General features: G+C 49.8%; 1 protein-coding gene across 5 annotated transcripts in view; it reads left to right on the top strand.

Moving 5' to 3' along the window:
- Window positions 1-14,361, top strand: part of Sptbn4 (spectrin, beta, non-erythrocytic 4) — an 87,193-nt gene that overhangs the window by 42,977 nt on the left and 29,855 nt on the right. For 3 of the 5 annotated variants that reach the window (NM_001100845.2, XM_087555083.1, XM_087555081.1), the window contains 3 exon segments: window positions 4,032-4,122; window positions 7,307-7,453; window positions 9,753-10,016. In NM_001100845.2, coding sequence (NP_001094315.2) covers window positions 4,032-4,122; window positions 7,307-7,453; window positions 9,753-10,016 — 502 coding nt within the window. 5 annotated transcript variants of the gene reach the window in all.

Genomic DNA, 14,361 nt, shown 5'->3' with positions numbered 1-14,361 from the left:
CTCATCATGGGACTACAGACACCCATCGTTATGCCCTCTCCTCTTCTTAATTCAACAGGGTCTATGTAGCTTAGGCTGATGTCAAAATCAAAGCAATCCTCCAGCCTCAGGCTCTTAAACAATAGGATTACAGACGTGCCCCATTGTTCCTAGCTCTAATGTATTTTTGTGGGGGTTTGATGTAAGTGGCTACTTTGTGAGCCAGCAGGAGGTAGCCGGTTCACTGAAAAGTACAGAGTTTGAACACCGAGGATCTCCATCCTCTGGTCTGACTAAAGGGACTGAATTTGGGTGACAGCAGACCCACAGGGTCCTAAATCGCCCCCTCAAATCCCACAGTTAAAGGCCACACCAAGATATGTTCCACCTTTCCCCAGGAGGTGCTCTTGCCTCTTGTCATGTTGGTCGACAAACATGTTGACTAGCATCAGAGCCAGGACAAGAAAAGTTCAGGGGTCTATGGGAGCCTACAGGAAATGTGTGCCTCAGTTTTGAGCTGAGTGACACAAGGTTGGAGACAGGTCTAATCCCTGAACCTCTCCAGCCCCCAATATTTACTTGACAGGGGACACATTGCCACCCTGCGGGATGGGTAGACAAAGCAATGCCGTTAATATTTTGGTTCTCCCATCCCTCTGCCTTGCTGTGAGAAAATCCTTGGCAAAAACAAGTTGAAAGGGGAAAGTTTTATTTTGGCCCATGGTGTCGGGGATCTGACTGTCCCAGGGGCAGTGCCTGATGGAGCCAGAGCAGGTTGTGTCATGGAAGATGAGGAGGAAGCAGTGGAAAAGGAACTGCTGGGACTTTACCACATGATGCCTGACACCAGAGAAGGCCAGAAGAGAACACCAGAGCCTTTTGGAACTGGTTTTCCAGGTGGTTGTGAGCTGCCATGTAAGTGCTGGGAACCGAACCCGAATCCCCTGAGAGGAGAACAAATGCCCTTAATCAACCAAGCATCTCTCCTCCTTTTGCTTGGATTTTGGGCTTCTTTGCTTTTGTTTTTGTTTTGAAACAGAGTCTCATGTGGCCCGGACTGGCCTGGAATTCACTATATAGCCAAGGCTGACCTTGGGTTTCTGATTCTTCTGCCTCTATCTCCCATGACCTCATCTGGAATGTGCTGGAGACGGAACCCACCACTTTGTGCGTGCTGGGCAAGCACCCTGTCAAACCAGCTACACCCCTTGGCCAAGTAACTTTCCTTAGCTACCTTTTCATATGAGGCTTAGTAAGGGAATTGCTTTGTTGCCAGGAAGTTGTTCCTGTAGCTTCTTCTTCATTTCTTAAAAGATTTATGTATTTATTTTATGTATACATTGTTGCTGACCTCAGACACACCAGAAGAGGGCATCGGATCCCATTACAGATGGTTGTGAGCCACCATGTGGTTGCTGGGAATTGATCTCAGGACCTCTGGAAGAGCAGTCAGTGCTCTTAACCACTGAGCCATCTCTCCACCCCCAGCCCCGGCCCCTTAGGTTTTTTTTTTTTTTTAAATCATTTTATTTATTTAAGTACACTGTAGCTGTCTTCAGACACACCAGAAGAGGGCATCAGATCTCATTACAGGTGGTTGTGAGCCACCATACGGTTGCTGGGATTTGAACACGGGACCTCTGGAAGATCACTCTTAACCACTGAGCCATCTCTCCAGCCCAGCCCCTTAGATTCTTAACCTCACAGAAAAGAAGACTTTCCTATATCCCTTGCTTGAAACCCACACAGTCCGGCTTGTACAGTCCCTGTGGAGATGCAGGTTTATTTCTGAGGAATTTCCTGTTTTCTGGCTTCTGGTGAGAGGGCAGGAAGTAGCTGTTTTTGGCTTGCTCTTCTTGGGCTTCTCCTGCTCCTCGTTTGCTGCTCCACCTCTGAGTCTCTCCAGATGTAGCTCCTGTGTGCTGTCTCTTTGCTCCCGCGTATCCATCTATTTCTATGTCTGTTTCCTGTTCTTTCTCTCCTTCACTTTCCCTTCAGAGAAAGATGCTATGTGCATCTCTAATGGCCCCTCCCTTGACAGTAGCCCAGGCTAGCCTCAAACTCCTGACCCTCCGACCTAAGAACTGGGTATATAGCATGTGCCAGCATACCCCTTTCCCCCATTCTTTCCCAGACTTTATGTTTGTTTCCTCTCTTGGCTCTCTCTGTCTCTCTAGATGCAATCCTGTGTTCATTTGTTTTTACATTCATTCAAAAAGGACGTACTGAGCCGTCACTGTATGCCAAGGAGCTCATGGCTGTGAGCAAAACAGACAAAACCAAACAACAGCTCCTCAGGCTGGGGAAATATCCAGTGGGAAAAAATGCTCCAGACACAAGCACGAGGACCTGAGTTTTACCCCTAGCACCCACATAAAGAGCAGAGCAGTGGTAACACCATCTTTAATCCCACACTTGGGAGGCAGAGGCAGGAGGAACCTGGAGGCTCTGACATCAGCCAGCTGAGCCAAGATGGTGAACTCCAAGTCAAAATGAGAGGAAGAGTCTCAAAAAACAAAGATGGAGATCAAAAGAGGAAGGCACTAAAGATTGACCTCTGTCTTGCACAGATGTGCACACCCACGCACAAACAATACTCCTTGTCTCAGTGAAGGTGACACTGCAGTGGAGGGGATACACATGATGAGGAATGCACACAACACGGGATACAGTGCCAAGGACAAAGTTAAAGGACGAAAGAAAACCAGAAACTCTCAGGGAGTCATTAAGAAAGACCAGGCAAAGCTGGCTGGCAATTACGCCAGAGGTTCTCAACCCGTGGGTCGCGACCCCTTGAGGAGCCGCCCTTTCATATGGGGCACACATTATGAAGTAGCCAAGAAAATAATGTTAAACACATCATGTTAAAGGGTCCCAGCGTTAGGAAAGTTGAGAATCACTGAACTAGACCTTGGGAAGAGTCATTGCCAAGGTCCAAAGGCAAGAGGTGCTGTTCAAGTCACATCCAGAAGAACAGCAGAGTCTTGATTAGGAGGGGAAAAGAAGGATGGGGAAAACACATAGTAAGGAGTGTGTGTGTGTGTGTGTGTGTGTGTGTGTGTGTGTGTGTGTGTGTGTGTGTGTGGTGTAGGGAGGGCCTATAAGATCAGAAAAGTCTTGGAGGCCTGGGAAAGATAGTCTCATAAATAAATTACATTTATTTTGTGTTTGTGTGTATAAATGCCACAGTTCATGTGTGACAACCAGAAGACAGTATGTGGGAGTATGTCCTCTCTTTCCATCATGTGGGTCCCAAAGACTGAACTCATATCACAGCCATTACACACCAAACTATCACAGACCAACAGGCTCATCCTTGCTCTCTTCCCCTTTGCCTGGATTCTGGAGCTGGAGGATGGCCGGATAGGCATGCATATAAGATGAGCTGCCACTTCTATTGAGCCACACCCCTAACCCCTCACTAACGCATTCTAGGCAGGAGCTCTATCATGAGCCTTAGCCTCCCCTCACTGGGGGATTCTAGGCAGGGGCTCTGCCACTGAGCCACGCCCCCAGCCCCTCACTGGGGGATTCTAGGCAGGGACTCTACCACTGAGCCACGCCCCCAGCCCCTCACTGGGGGATTCTAGGCAGGGGCTCTACCACTGAGCCACGCCCCCAGCCCCCCACTGGGGGATTCTAGGCAGGGGCTCTGCCACTGAGCCACGCCCCCAGCCCCCCACTGGGGGATTCTAGGCAGGGGATCTACCACTGAGCCACGTCCCCAGTCCCTCACTGGGAGATTTTGGACAGGGCAAAGGCATTCGTTAACACATCCAGCTCGATTTCTAAGCATCTTTTGATCTGTTTGTTTTGTGTGTTACATGTGCATGTTATGTGTGTGTGTTATTGTTATGGCTCTGTGCCTCTTTCTTTGCCTATCTCCTACCCCTCCTTTCCCTCCTCTTCCAATTCCTTTTCTTCTCTCTCCCTTCTCTGGAGCCCTGTCCTATCAATGTTTCCTAGGTCTTCTCTTTCCCCTGCTCTACTGAGCTCCTTCCAGCACTCTCATCCATGCCCCAGCCTCTCTCCAGCTTTTCTACTCTCCTTAGGAGCCAAGAAAATCAGCTGAGGGCCCAGCAGTGGATGCAAAAACTCCTGGACCAGCTTGTGCTGCAGCACTTTCTTAGAGATTGTCATGAGGTAGGTCCCCCAGCTTTGTTGATTTCTGATAGTGGTGAGGGTGTGTGCGGTGTGTGTTTGTGCGCGTCTGGGACGTCCCGTCTAAGTGGGTCGAGGAACATTGCTCCCTGGATGCCACCAGGGGACGCTAGGAGTCCTGTGCCAGAGCGCATGCCTGCCAGGTCTCTGTCAGCCCACGTGGGCTCCAGGGAGACAGGAGGGGCCCTGGGCTCCCCTGGCAACCGCTGAGTTCGCGCCTACGGTTCCTAGGGGAGGAGCACTGATCTCACCTTTCTCTAGAGATGAGCGAAGCTAGGAGAGAGGCGGAGGACTGGGGGTGGGGGTTGGGGAGTGGATGGAGCAATGGCTAGGAGTACTCCTTCTTCAGTAACAGATGGTACGAACTAGGTCTTCGCTTTTATTTGGTTTAGTTAGTTATGGTGCTAGGGACCGGACTTCAGGACTTGAGCTCCAGGCAAGGGCTCGAGCTACGTGTTACATCCCCAGACGCTTAACAACTAGGAATCAAGTCCCTTCTCCTACACACCTCGGGGATCACAGCTGATAAGAGATGGTCCAGACTCCCTTCTGTATTGAAATTCTGAAACCCTCCCTCTTGAATTGTATTTCAAAGGAATTCGATGGACCGCTAAAACCCCACAGACGGTTCATAGAGATGCCTGGGCCCCAATCTCCCCAATCTGTATCACTCAGGACTAGACTCTACATCTATGAAGACTGGTACCTGTTTCTTCCAGAAGGTTCAGGAACCAAGTCCTTGGCCTTCCTTCCCAACTAAAGATGGTTTGACTGCACAGAGAACGTCCATCGCATACTAGTCTCCCTACATACGAAGTAGACACAGGCCTCCAAACCTCTCCACCATCACCCTAGGTAACTGAGGGAGCCCATTAGCAATGGGTCCCTGTTGGCCCTCTTCATTGGCGATGATTCTGGAGAGCATCACAGATATTCCAAGCTGCTCCTGTCCTAACCTCTACCCTTTTGTGGTAGTCAGAAACCGGAGCCTCTCCGGATTAACCATGACCCAGGAAGCTCTCCAGCCCCACTAACCATACATAGTACACACCCTCACTTAGTTAGGAGCCAGGGACTCGGACCCCCTCCCGTTCTTAGGAAAGGACTTGACCCAATAGCAAAGATCTGAGATGGAGCTGAAGGTCCCCATCCTGGAAGCTCAGAGAAGGTGGTAATTCTTCCCCCAACTCCGACTAGGGCCCCCCGCAAAGGAGGAGGGCCTGGAGGCAGGCAGGGGGCGCGCGCGGGCGGGCGCGTGGCCGCGGCGCGGGGGCGAGGGAGGGGGCGCGCGCCCGCGAAAGCTTCTGCCTTTGCCGCTGCCGCCGCCGCCGCCGCCGTCGCAGTGGAGGGGCGAGTGCTTGCCCGCCCGCTGCAGGAACGCTCCTCCAACGTCGCCGCCGCCGCAGGTCTCGGGGGCGCGGGGGGATGGGGGTAAAGAGAAGAGAGGGGGAGGGGGCCTGCGCGTGCCCTCGCGGACACACGCGGGGGAGGGGGCTCGTGCGCGTGCTCGCCATCCGGGCCCGCGGGAGGGAGGGGCGGGGGCGGCGCGGGGGCGGGCCTGGACCCCCGCCCTGGGGGAGGGACGAACCGGGGAACTGTCCGCGGTGCTGGAGCCGCAGGGAGAGGGGGGCAGGGAGGGGAGCTAGCCTAGGCTAGTCTGCATTTGCTGTAGAGTGAAGCAGGGGGTCCCAACCTTCCTATGAGGGGATCAATTTGCCCTGGTCTTGAGGAGTTCCCAGATCTTTAAGGCTTTGCGTTTTCGGTTCCTGCTGGGTCCGTAGCAGCCTCAGATGACAGGGTGGTGGTGAATCACTTGGGATGGGGGGGCGAGGGCACTGCATAGGGATATGTGATCTAAGTCCGAGGGGCTCTGACTTTTCGGGAGGTTTTTCTTGGTTGTGGGGAGAGTCTTGCCTAGCACTGAGTGGCCAGAGTGGCAGTCCCTTTTAAGGGGCTTTACCTAGAGGATGCATATCACCTCCGTTAAGGCTTCTGCCTTCACTGTAGGACTCCAGTTGCGCGTTCATCCCTGTGTAGGGAGTTGGGGGATTCAGTGGTTGACTTTGCGCGTATGTGTATGTGAGAAGCTGTCCTGGTCTCCTGAGGAGCACATGCTCTGGGGACGTGGGGTGGGGTGGGGTGGGGTTTGGCCGGCTTGAGATTTGTCCTTGAATATGACTGCATTTACCTCCCGGGACCGCGGAGTTCGGGCCTTTTTTTTTTTTTTTTTTCCAGGAGGGAGGGGGAGGAGGAGGATCTTGTGACTGGAGAGGGAGGAGCAAACTCTCCCAGGTTCAGGCTTTGGTAGAGAGGAGATTGCGGCTTGGGGAACAAGTCTTGTTTAATAGGCACTTCCCCCTCCTCAAGTGCTAGAGATAGAACAGGATTCCAGAACTTTTTCATGCAAAGCAAGCAACCACTCTATCTATCCCTGAGCGCAACCCTCACTCCTGTGGAGGAGGGGGCTCAGGAAACAGCCCATGCTGGCTGCTGTCTAGCGTAAAGGAGATACTTTCACGCCTTGTATTTTGGATGACCTTAGCTTGGGAGAGGTGCTGGATCAGGAGGTTTTGGTCTGATCCACATTGGAAATCCTGAATTTCGGGAGTAAATTGGTTCTAGGAATCCGAAGGCAGCCTGTTGCTCATATTTTGGGTGTTGGCTGGTCATAATTTGGGGTAACTGTGTTCTTAGTCACAGAAGCTGCATTTAGGTCTCATTAGAATTTCTGAGCCCAGGGGGATGGGTCTTCTCTAGCTTGGAGGCCTAATTTGCAGGAAGCTAAATGTGGAAATTGTCTGGAGGTTTTGGGGAATTGTCTGGAGGTTTGGTCTGACAGTGGGGTGCTGGAGCTAGATTTAGGCTTATTCAACCCATAGAATAGGTTAAGGATTTTAAAACAAAATTAAATTAACAGGGTCCTCCTCTCCGGCCAGACTGGCCACAAACTCACTATCCTGTCTCCCGTCCTCCTCCTTAAAGTTGGGATGGCAGGCGTGCACCTCCCATTCAATATTGAGAGTTGAGGGTTTGGTCCTTAATAGAGGGGTCTTATTCCCATCCCCGCTCTTGTGGTCCAAGAGCCTGACCTGGGAGTTCTTGAGGGGTGTTGTGAGGCTGTGCCAGATGGGGACAGTCCTGAGCCCTCTTACTCTGCCCTGCACAGCTGGATGGCTGGATCCACGAGAAAATGCTGATGGCTCGTGATGGCACCCGAGAAGACAGCCACAAGCTGCACAAGAGATGGCTCCGGCACCAGGCGTTCATGGCTGAGCTGGCTCAGAATAAGGAGTGGCTGGAGAAGATAGAAAGGGTGAGGAAGATGAAGGGTCCTCTGCCCTCTGGGAGACACACCCTCACTTCTGATCCCCTCACTGTCATCCTTGTGGGCTAGCCATCCCTCCACTGCTTCAAACCTGTACAATGTCTGCCAGCTTCTAGCTAAGTGACTCGAAGTAGCTACTGAACCTGGGGTCTCAGTTTGCCCCATCTGTACAATGGTCATCCTCTCTTCCAATTGTTGCTCATTCTCCTGTTTATTGATGTACCTTCTACCTTATAAACTCTTCCACACTTTCCTTCACAGCACCTAAGCCATTTACTATGGAAGCCTTAGACATGAGCTATGGAAGCCTTGGGCTCAAGTAAAATTTAGCTTTTTTTTTTTTTTTCAGTCCTAGTTTCAGGGTCTCTAACCAGCTGTGATATCTTAGAGAATTGTGTTGACCTCCTGAACCCTTTGTTTCTTCTCCCCCATCTCTCTCTCTGGTTTTGGAGGCAGTGTTTCTCTGTGTAGCCCTGGTTTCCCCAGATCTCACTCTAAAGACCAGGCTGGCCTCAAACTCACAGAGATCCACCCGTCTCTGTCTCCTGAGAGCTGGGACTAAAGGTGTGCGCCACCACTGCCCAACCTGTAGTCCTCCTCCTCCCCCCCTCTTCTGTGTCCTTTTTGAGACACAGTCTTGCTGTGTAGCCCAGGCTGGCCTTAAAGCCAAGATCTCCTCTCAGGCTCGTTAGCATTGGATTACAGTCTTACATCACCATGTGCAGCCCTCCCATAACCCTGCTGAGTAGAAATAAGCGAAAAGCTGTAGCCTCCTCTCTGTGTTTCTGTGCACACAACGTGTGTTAGAGAGCCAGGTACCATGTGTGTGTGACATAAGACCAGGCATTTGTGGGGTGTTTCCCTGGTGCTGCAAATTGAACTCAGAACTTCATGTATGCTAGGGAAGTGATCTGCTGCCAAGCTACATCAGACCAGCTTTTCTCCCCTCCCTCCCTCCTTTCCTTCTTTCTTTTCTTTCTTTTACCCTTCCTTCTTCCCTCCCTTCCTTCTTTCTTTTTTGATATTGTAATTATTATTTTTCATTACTGGAAGTGGAATTCAGGACTTTGGATATACCAGGCTAGCCCTCCACCATATTCCCAGCCCTTAATTGTTTTTAAATTTTTACTTTTTTTTTTTTTTTTTTTTTGAGGCAGCATCTTACGTAGCCCAGGGTCTTTGAGGCCCAGGTTGACCTTAGACTCCCTGGTTAGCTGAAGATGACCTTGAACTGCTGGTCCTCCTGCCTTCATTTCCCGCTTCTGGGAAGACAGGCATGCACCACCACGCCTGGCTTTCCTCTTATTTACCTATTTTTTATTACTTTGGTTTGTTGAGACAGAGTCTCACTGTGTAGACTGGGCTGGCCTCCAACTTCTAGTGCTCCCCCTGCTTCTACATCAGAGGTGAACCACAGTGCCTAGTTTGGTGTCATTATTTTTATTTCTTTTTTCGTTTATTTTTCATTTTTTCTTTTTCTTTTTCTTTTTTTCTTTTTCTTTTTTTCTTTTTTTTTGAGACAGGGTATCATTATGTCATCTCGGTTAGCTTGGAATTGTATGTAGGCCAGGCTAGCCTCAAAGCCACAGAGATCCTCCTGCCTCTGCCTCCCAGGTACAGAGATTAGAAGCATGTGCCTATTACTTCTAACATTTCATAAATGTAGCCCTGGGTTCTGAAGGCAGTTGACTTCCATTTTGAAAGGGCCTACCCGGGTACTTGCTTTTAAGGATCAAATTCCCCTTATTCTGGGTGAACTGTAGCCGAGGGCACCCCCACTTTTTTACTCAAACAGAGACACTCATGTTAGCCTTTTACTCTTAAATGATATCGTTGGTAACCTTTAAAGAGCAGTACATAGCAAAACCAGTCTTCTGGACCCGAGCTTAATGGAGATTCATTCTCTCCTTGCCTCTCTCTTCCTCTCCCCCTCCCTCTTCTCCCTTCCCCTTCCCTGCCTTCTCCTCCTTGCTCCTCTCCCCTTTTCTCTCCTTCTCCCATAACCTCTCTCCTCTCCCTCTTCTTTCTCATGGTCCTACTGTGTGCGCATATCTCATTGTTCATCACTCTGTGACCGTCTCTCTTTCCCATTTCCTTCTTGTATTTGTTTGGGTCTCTTTGCCTCCCCTACCCACCCCGTCTGTCTGTTTTCTTGTTTCCGTTTCTGTCTCTAACTCCCTGCTCTGTCTCTCCCTGTGTCTCTCCTGTTGCCACGGAACCTCTGTCTGTTTCTATCGCCCATCTCCTTCTCTTCTTTCCGTCTCCGACCTTCCATCCCTCTGGCCAGGAGGGCCAGCAACTGATGCAGGAGAAACCGGAGCTGGCAGCTTCTGTGCGCAAGAAATTAGGTGAGATCCGGCAGTGCTGGGCAGAGCTGGAGAGCACCACACAGGCCAAGGCGCGCCAGCTCTTCGAGGCCAGCAAGGCGGACCAGCTGGTGCAGAGCTTCGCAGAGCTGGACAAGAGGCTGCTCCACATGGAAAGCCAGTTGCAGGACGTAGACCCCGGTGGAGACCTGGCCACCGTCAACAGCCAGCTCAAGAAGTTACAGGTATGATTGCTGACCTGCTGAGGGGTCTCCCCTGTGGCAGAGCGGAACAGCTCACATCCAACCCTCTTGGGTATTTCAACCTGAGGCTGTCCACCAGAGTCACTGGAAGCAGCCTCCACCTTAGGGTTGGGAGCACACAGGACAGAGGGGACCTAGAGTGAAATAAGCAATATAGACATTTTCTCAGGATGTTGGTATTCTTTCTGTGTGGAGAATGAAAGGCCCAGAGGTAGGAGAACAGCTCTGGCCAGAGTAACAGTATTTTCTCTTCTGGTCCCGAGCTCAGTGCTCACTGACTCCTGCAGTAACCTCAGGAAACAGCTGTTATTACCCCCACCTTACCAGTGAGAAAATCGCACAAAAAGCAAAGTGTCTGACCCAAAGACGCACAGCGGCCAGCTTCCGCCTTCCCCAACCAAGGGCCCCAAAAGAGCATCCTTGTGTCCACCTAAGCCCCATGGCTAGCTCTGCAGCTGGTTAGTGTCCAGGCCTTGAAGGTCTCTGTGGCATGTTGGTGTGGGTGTGGATGAAGCCTCCGTATTCCTCCAAGGTGGAATGGCCCCTGTCTTTAAGTGCCAGGGGTGGCATTTGATTGGCTGATCATAAATGGGGCTGTGGAAAGAGAATTTCCCCAACTAACGGTAGGGGCTGGATTCGAACCCAGGCCCTTCGAGTCTTTGCTGCTCCTTGGATGGAATTCTTACAAGGTTTTTCCTGTAAAGTGATCAGTGTGCTAGGTGGAAATTTAAATAAATGAATAAAGAAGTAAAATACATCAATTGACAATGCAGATCAGTTGGGAGAGTGCTAGTCTGGATTTGATTCCCAGCCCTGCGTAAACCAGAGTATTAACTTACAGGCCTGTAATCCCAGCACTTTAGAAGTGGAAGCATGGGGACATACTTGGCCTCAGCCAATTCCTGACTAACCCGGGCTACAGGAGACCTTGTCTCAAACTACCACCAACAAAATTAGACCTTAAAAATAATGAGACTCTGTGGCTCAGTGGTAGAGCCCCTGCCTAGAATCCCCCAGTGAGGGGCTGGGGGCGTGGCTCAGTGGTAAAGCCCCTGCCTAGAATCCCCCAGTGAGGGGCTGGGGGCGTGACTCAGTGGTAGAACACCTGCCTAGAATCCCCCAGTGAGGGGCTGGGGGCGTGACTCAGTGGTAGTGTACTTGCTTGATGCCTTCAAAGACCTAAACATAGAACAACAACAACAAAGGACTTACAATGAAAGACTAGTAAGAAAAGCATGGTTATGTAAGTATACAGATCTTTTTAAAAGCTCTGCTTATGTCAATTAGGCCTGTCACCATTAACCATATGAAAAGTGAGAAATTTCAATATTTATTGATTCTTTGAAATGCATACTAAGTCTATCACAAATTATCCGTAGTAACTCTCTTCTATAAAGAACAACTCGGGGCTGGAGAGATGCCTCAGCCAATAGAGTCATGTGCTGCCATGACAACTGTGAGTTTGGTTCCTGGGATCCACATGGTAGAACTGACTCCCATAACATTGTCCTTCCACCTGCACACACACACACACGTACATGCACACTCACGCATGTACACACACACACACACACACACGCACGCGTGTTTTCATATATACTAAATAAAAGAAAGAAAGAATGGATGGGATGGGTGGATTTTTTTATACAGAAAAAGTGGGCTGAAGAAATGGCTCAGCAAAATGTTTGCTGCTCAAGCACAAGAATCCATGTTTGATCCACATAAAACAGCTAGGCCCAGCCGTGCACACTGTAATCTCAGTGCAGGTTAGGTGACAGTAGGAGGCTCCCTGGGGAGTGCTAGCCAGTCGGTCTGGCTGACTCCAGAGTCACTGAGACCCTACCTCAAGCAAATGAAGAGGAAGGTGACTGAGGGAGATACCCTTGACATTGACCTCTGACCTCCAGGTGCACACAGGGAGGTGAGCACCCATACATGTGTATACACAGCCACCACACGTGCACATGCACACACACACACATGCACACACACACACAAATGATATATAGATAAGTAAAAAGGACATTATTTAAATGTGAGTAGAAGCTGTTTTTGTTCTCATAGCTCTTCCTGGTGGGAGACAGAGAGGGGCTTCTCACATTTGCCTCTGCAAAGCTGGTCTCTGAAAAATCTTGTACTGTAAAGAATGACAGGGCTGGAGAGATGGCTCAACAGTTAAGACCACTGACTGCTCTTCCAGAGATCCTGAGTTCAAATCCCAGCAACCACATGGTGGCTCACAACCATCTGTAATGGGCTCTGACGCCCTCTTCTGGTGTGTCTGAAGACAGCTACAGTGTACATATAAAATAAATAAACCTTAAAAAAAAAAAGAATGGGGGTTGGGGATTTAGCTCAGTGGTAGAGCACTTGCCTAGCAAGCGCAAGGCCCTGGGTTCAGTCCCCAGCTCCGAAAAAAAAGAAAAAAAAAAAAGAATGACAGTAATATAGGCTAATAGCACTGTGGCAAGCAGACAAACACATATATAGGTAGAAAGATAGATGTATGTATGTTTGTATAGATAGATAGATAGATAGATAGATAGATAGATAGATAGATAGACAGACAGACAGACAGACAGACTGACTGACTGACTGATTCTATGGGTTGATGGCTGGCTGGATAGATACATAGACAGACAGACAAACTGATACAGTGGGTGAGTCGATGGAATGGATGATAGATGATAGACAGACAGTAGCTTCTTGTAGCCTAGGCCAGTTTTGAACTAGCTGTGTAGCTAAGAATAACCTTGATTTCCGAGTCTTTACTCTTTGCCACCCAGGTACTGGTTCTTCGAGCAGAAGCTGTCACAGTTTGCTTAGACAGTGCTGGAAATCAAACCCACATTCGACCAGCAGAGTCAAATCCTCAGCTCACTCCTTACTATTTCTTTTATAAAAATAGCTTGCCTCAAGCTTTGTAAGGGTTTCAGGGGTCCCCAGGCCTGACCATACGCTGCGACCCCAAATCCTTTAGTAGGTGCCCACAGGAAAGCCCTTTCAGGGCCATGTTTGGGTGTTGATTTGGATTTTGTTTTGTTTCCTGTTTGTTTTTTGAAGCAGGGTCTCACTCCTGCCAGGCAGGAATCACACCCCAGGCAATCCTCGAGTGTGGGTAGAGATTATCGACTGTACCATCATGCCTGGGTTTGAATGCCCTTCTGCTTTCCTGCTGAGTCACACTGGGGAAGCAGCTGTACCATATGCCTCCTTCCTGCAATGGAAGGACCCTGTGCTGGTCACCGTCAAGGGGCGGAGCCTGGAGCTGGGCTGCCTGCAGAGCTGAGACTCAGTGCTGTGCAGGGAGGCCCAGGGATATTATTCATCTCTCTTTGCCTCAGTTTCCCCTTTGCTAAAGTAGACATACTGATGACACTGCCTCCTCTCCACTGTGAAGACGAAAAGGTGAAACTCATAAGGTATCTGCAGACTGACTGCCCCTTCACAGTTGGGAGTTAAAATGTGTGGGAGTTCTCTTGGCGGCCCACACCTGTAGGCTGGGATTTGGGAGGCGGAGTAAGGAAGACCAGGAGATCAAAGCCATCTCTGCTACAGAGTGGGTTTCAAGCCAGTCTGGGTAGAAATTGATCAGCTGTTTAATAGGTCAATAGGTTAATAGGTCAATTGATTAATAGGTCAATAGGAGGTTGGAACAAGGGAAAGTAATAGATTGAGATTATGACTGAAGTACACATGTGTGACTGTATGAAATATGCATGTATACACATGTATATGCATTTGAAAGTATAGCAAAACCCATTGTTTTGATTTTTTGCATGGTGTATATGTGTGCATGTATATGCGTGTGTATTTGTGTGTGTGTGTATGTGTGTGTGTGTGCATGTGTGTGTGTGTGTGTGTGTAGAGGCCAGAGGTCAAAGGCTGTCCATTTTTTGTTTTGTTTTATTTTTAAAACTTGTTTATTTTAATCATGTGCATGTGTCTCTGTATGAGTCTGTGCCGGCCGTGTCTGTGGATGCCTGAGGCTGGAGGTATCGGATCCCCTGGAGCTTCAGTTACAGATTGCTCAGCCACCTGCCATGTGAACAACACTGGGAATTGAACTCTGGTCCTCGGGAAGAGCGGTGTATGTGCTTAGCCACTGAACTATCTCTCCAGCCCCTTTTTGTTTTTTTGAGACGGGGCCTCTCACTCACTCTACCTGGGGCTCACCAAGTTCACTAGACTGGCTGGTCCTTGGCTGGCCCTTGAGCTCCAAGGATCCTCCTGCCTCTGCCTCCCCATTGTTAGGATTATTGGCCCACACTGCCGTGCCCACCTTCTTTTGGAGAAAGCTGGTCATTTGAATTCAGGTCCTCATGCA

The sequence above is a fragment of the Rattus norvegicus genome, chromosome 1, assembly GCF_021556685.1.
Source record: "Rattus norvegicus strain SHRSP/BbbUtx chromosome 1, alternate assembly SHRSP_T2T, whole genome shotgun sequence".
Taxonomy (NCBI): Eukaryota; Metazoa; Chordata; class Mammalia; order Rodentia; family Muridae; genus Rattus; species Rattus norvegicus.
Note: the sequence above shows the minus strand (reverse complement) of the source record. Positions and strands in the feature narration are given on the sequence as shown.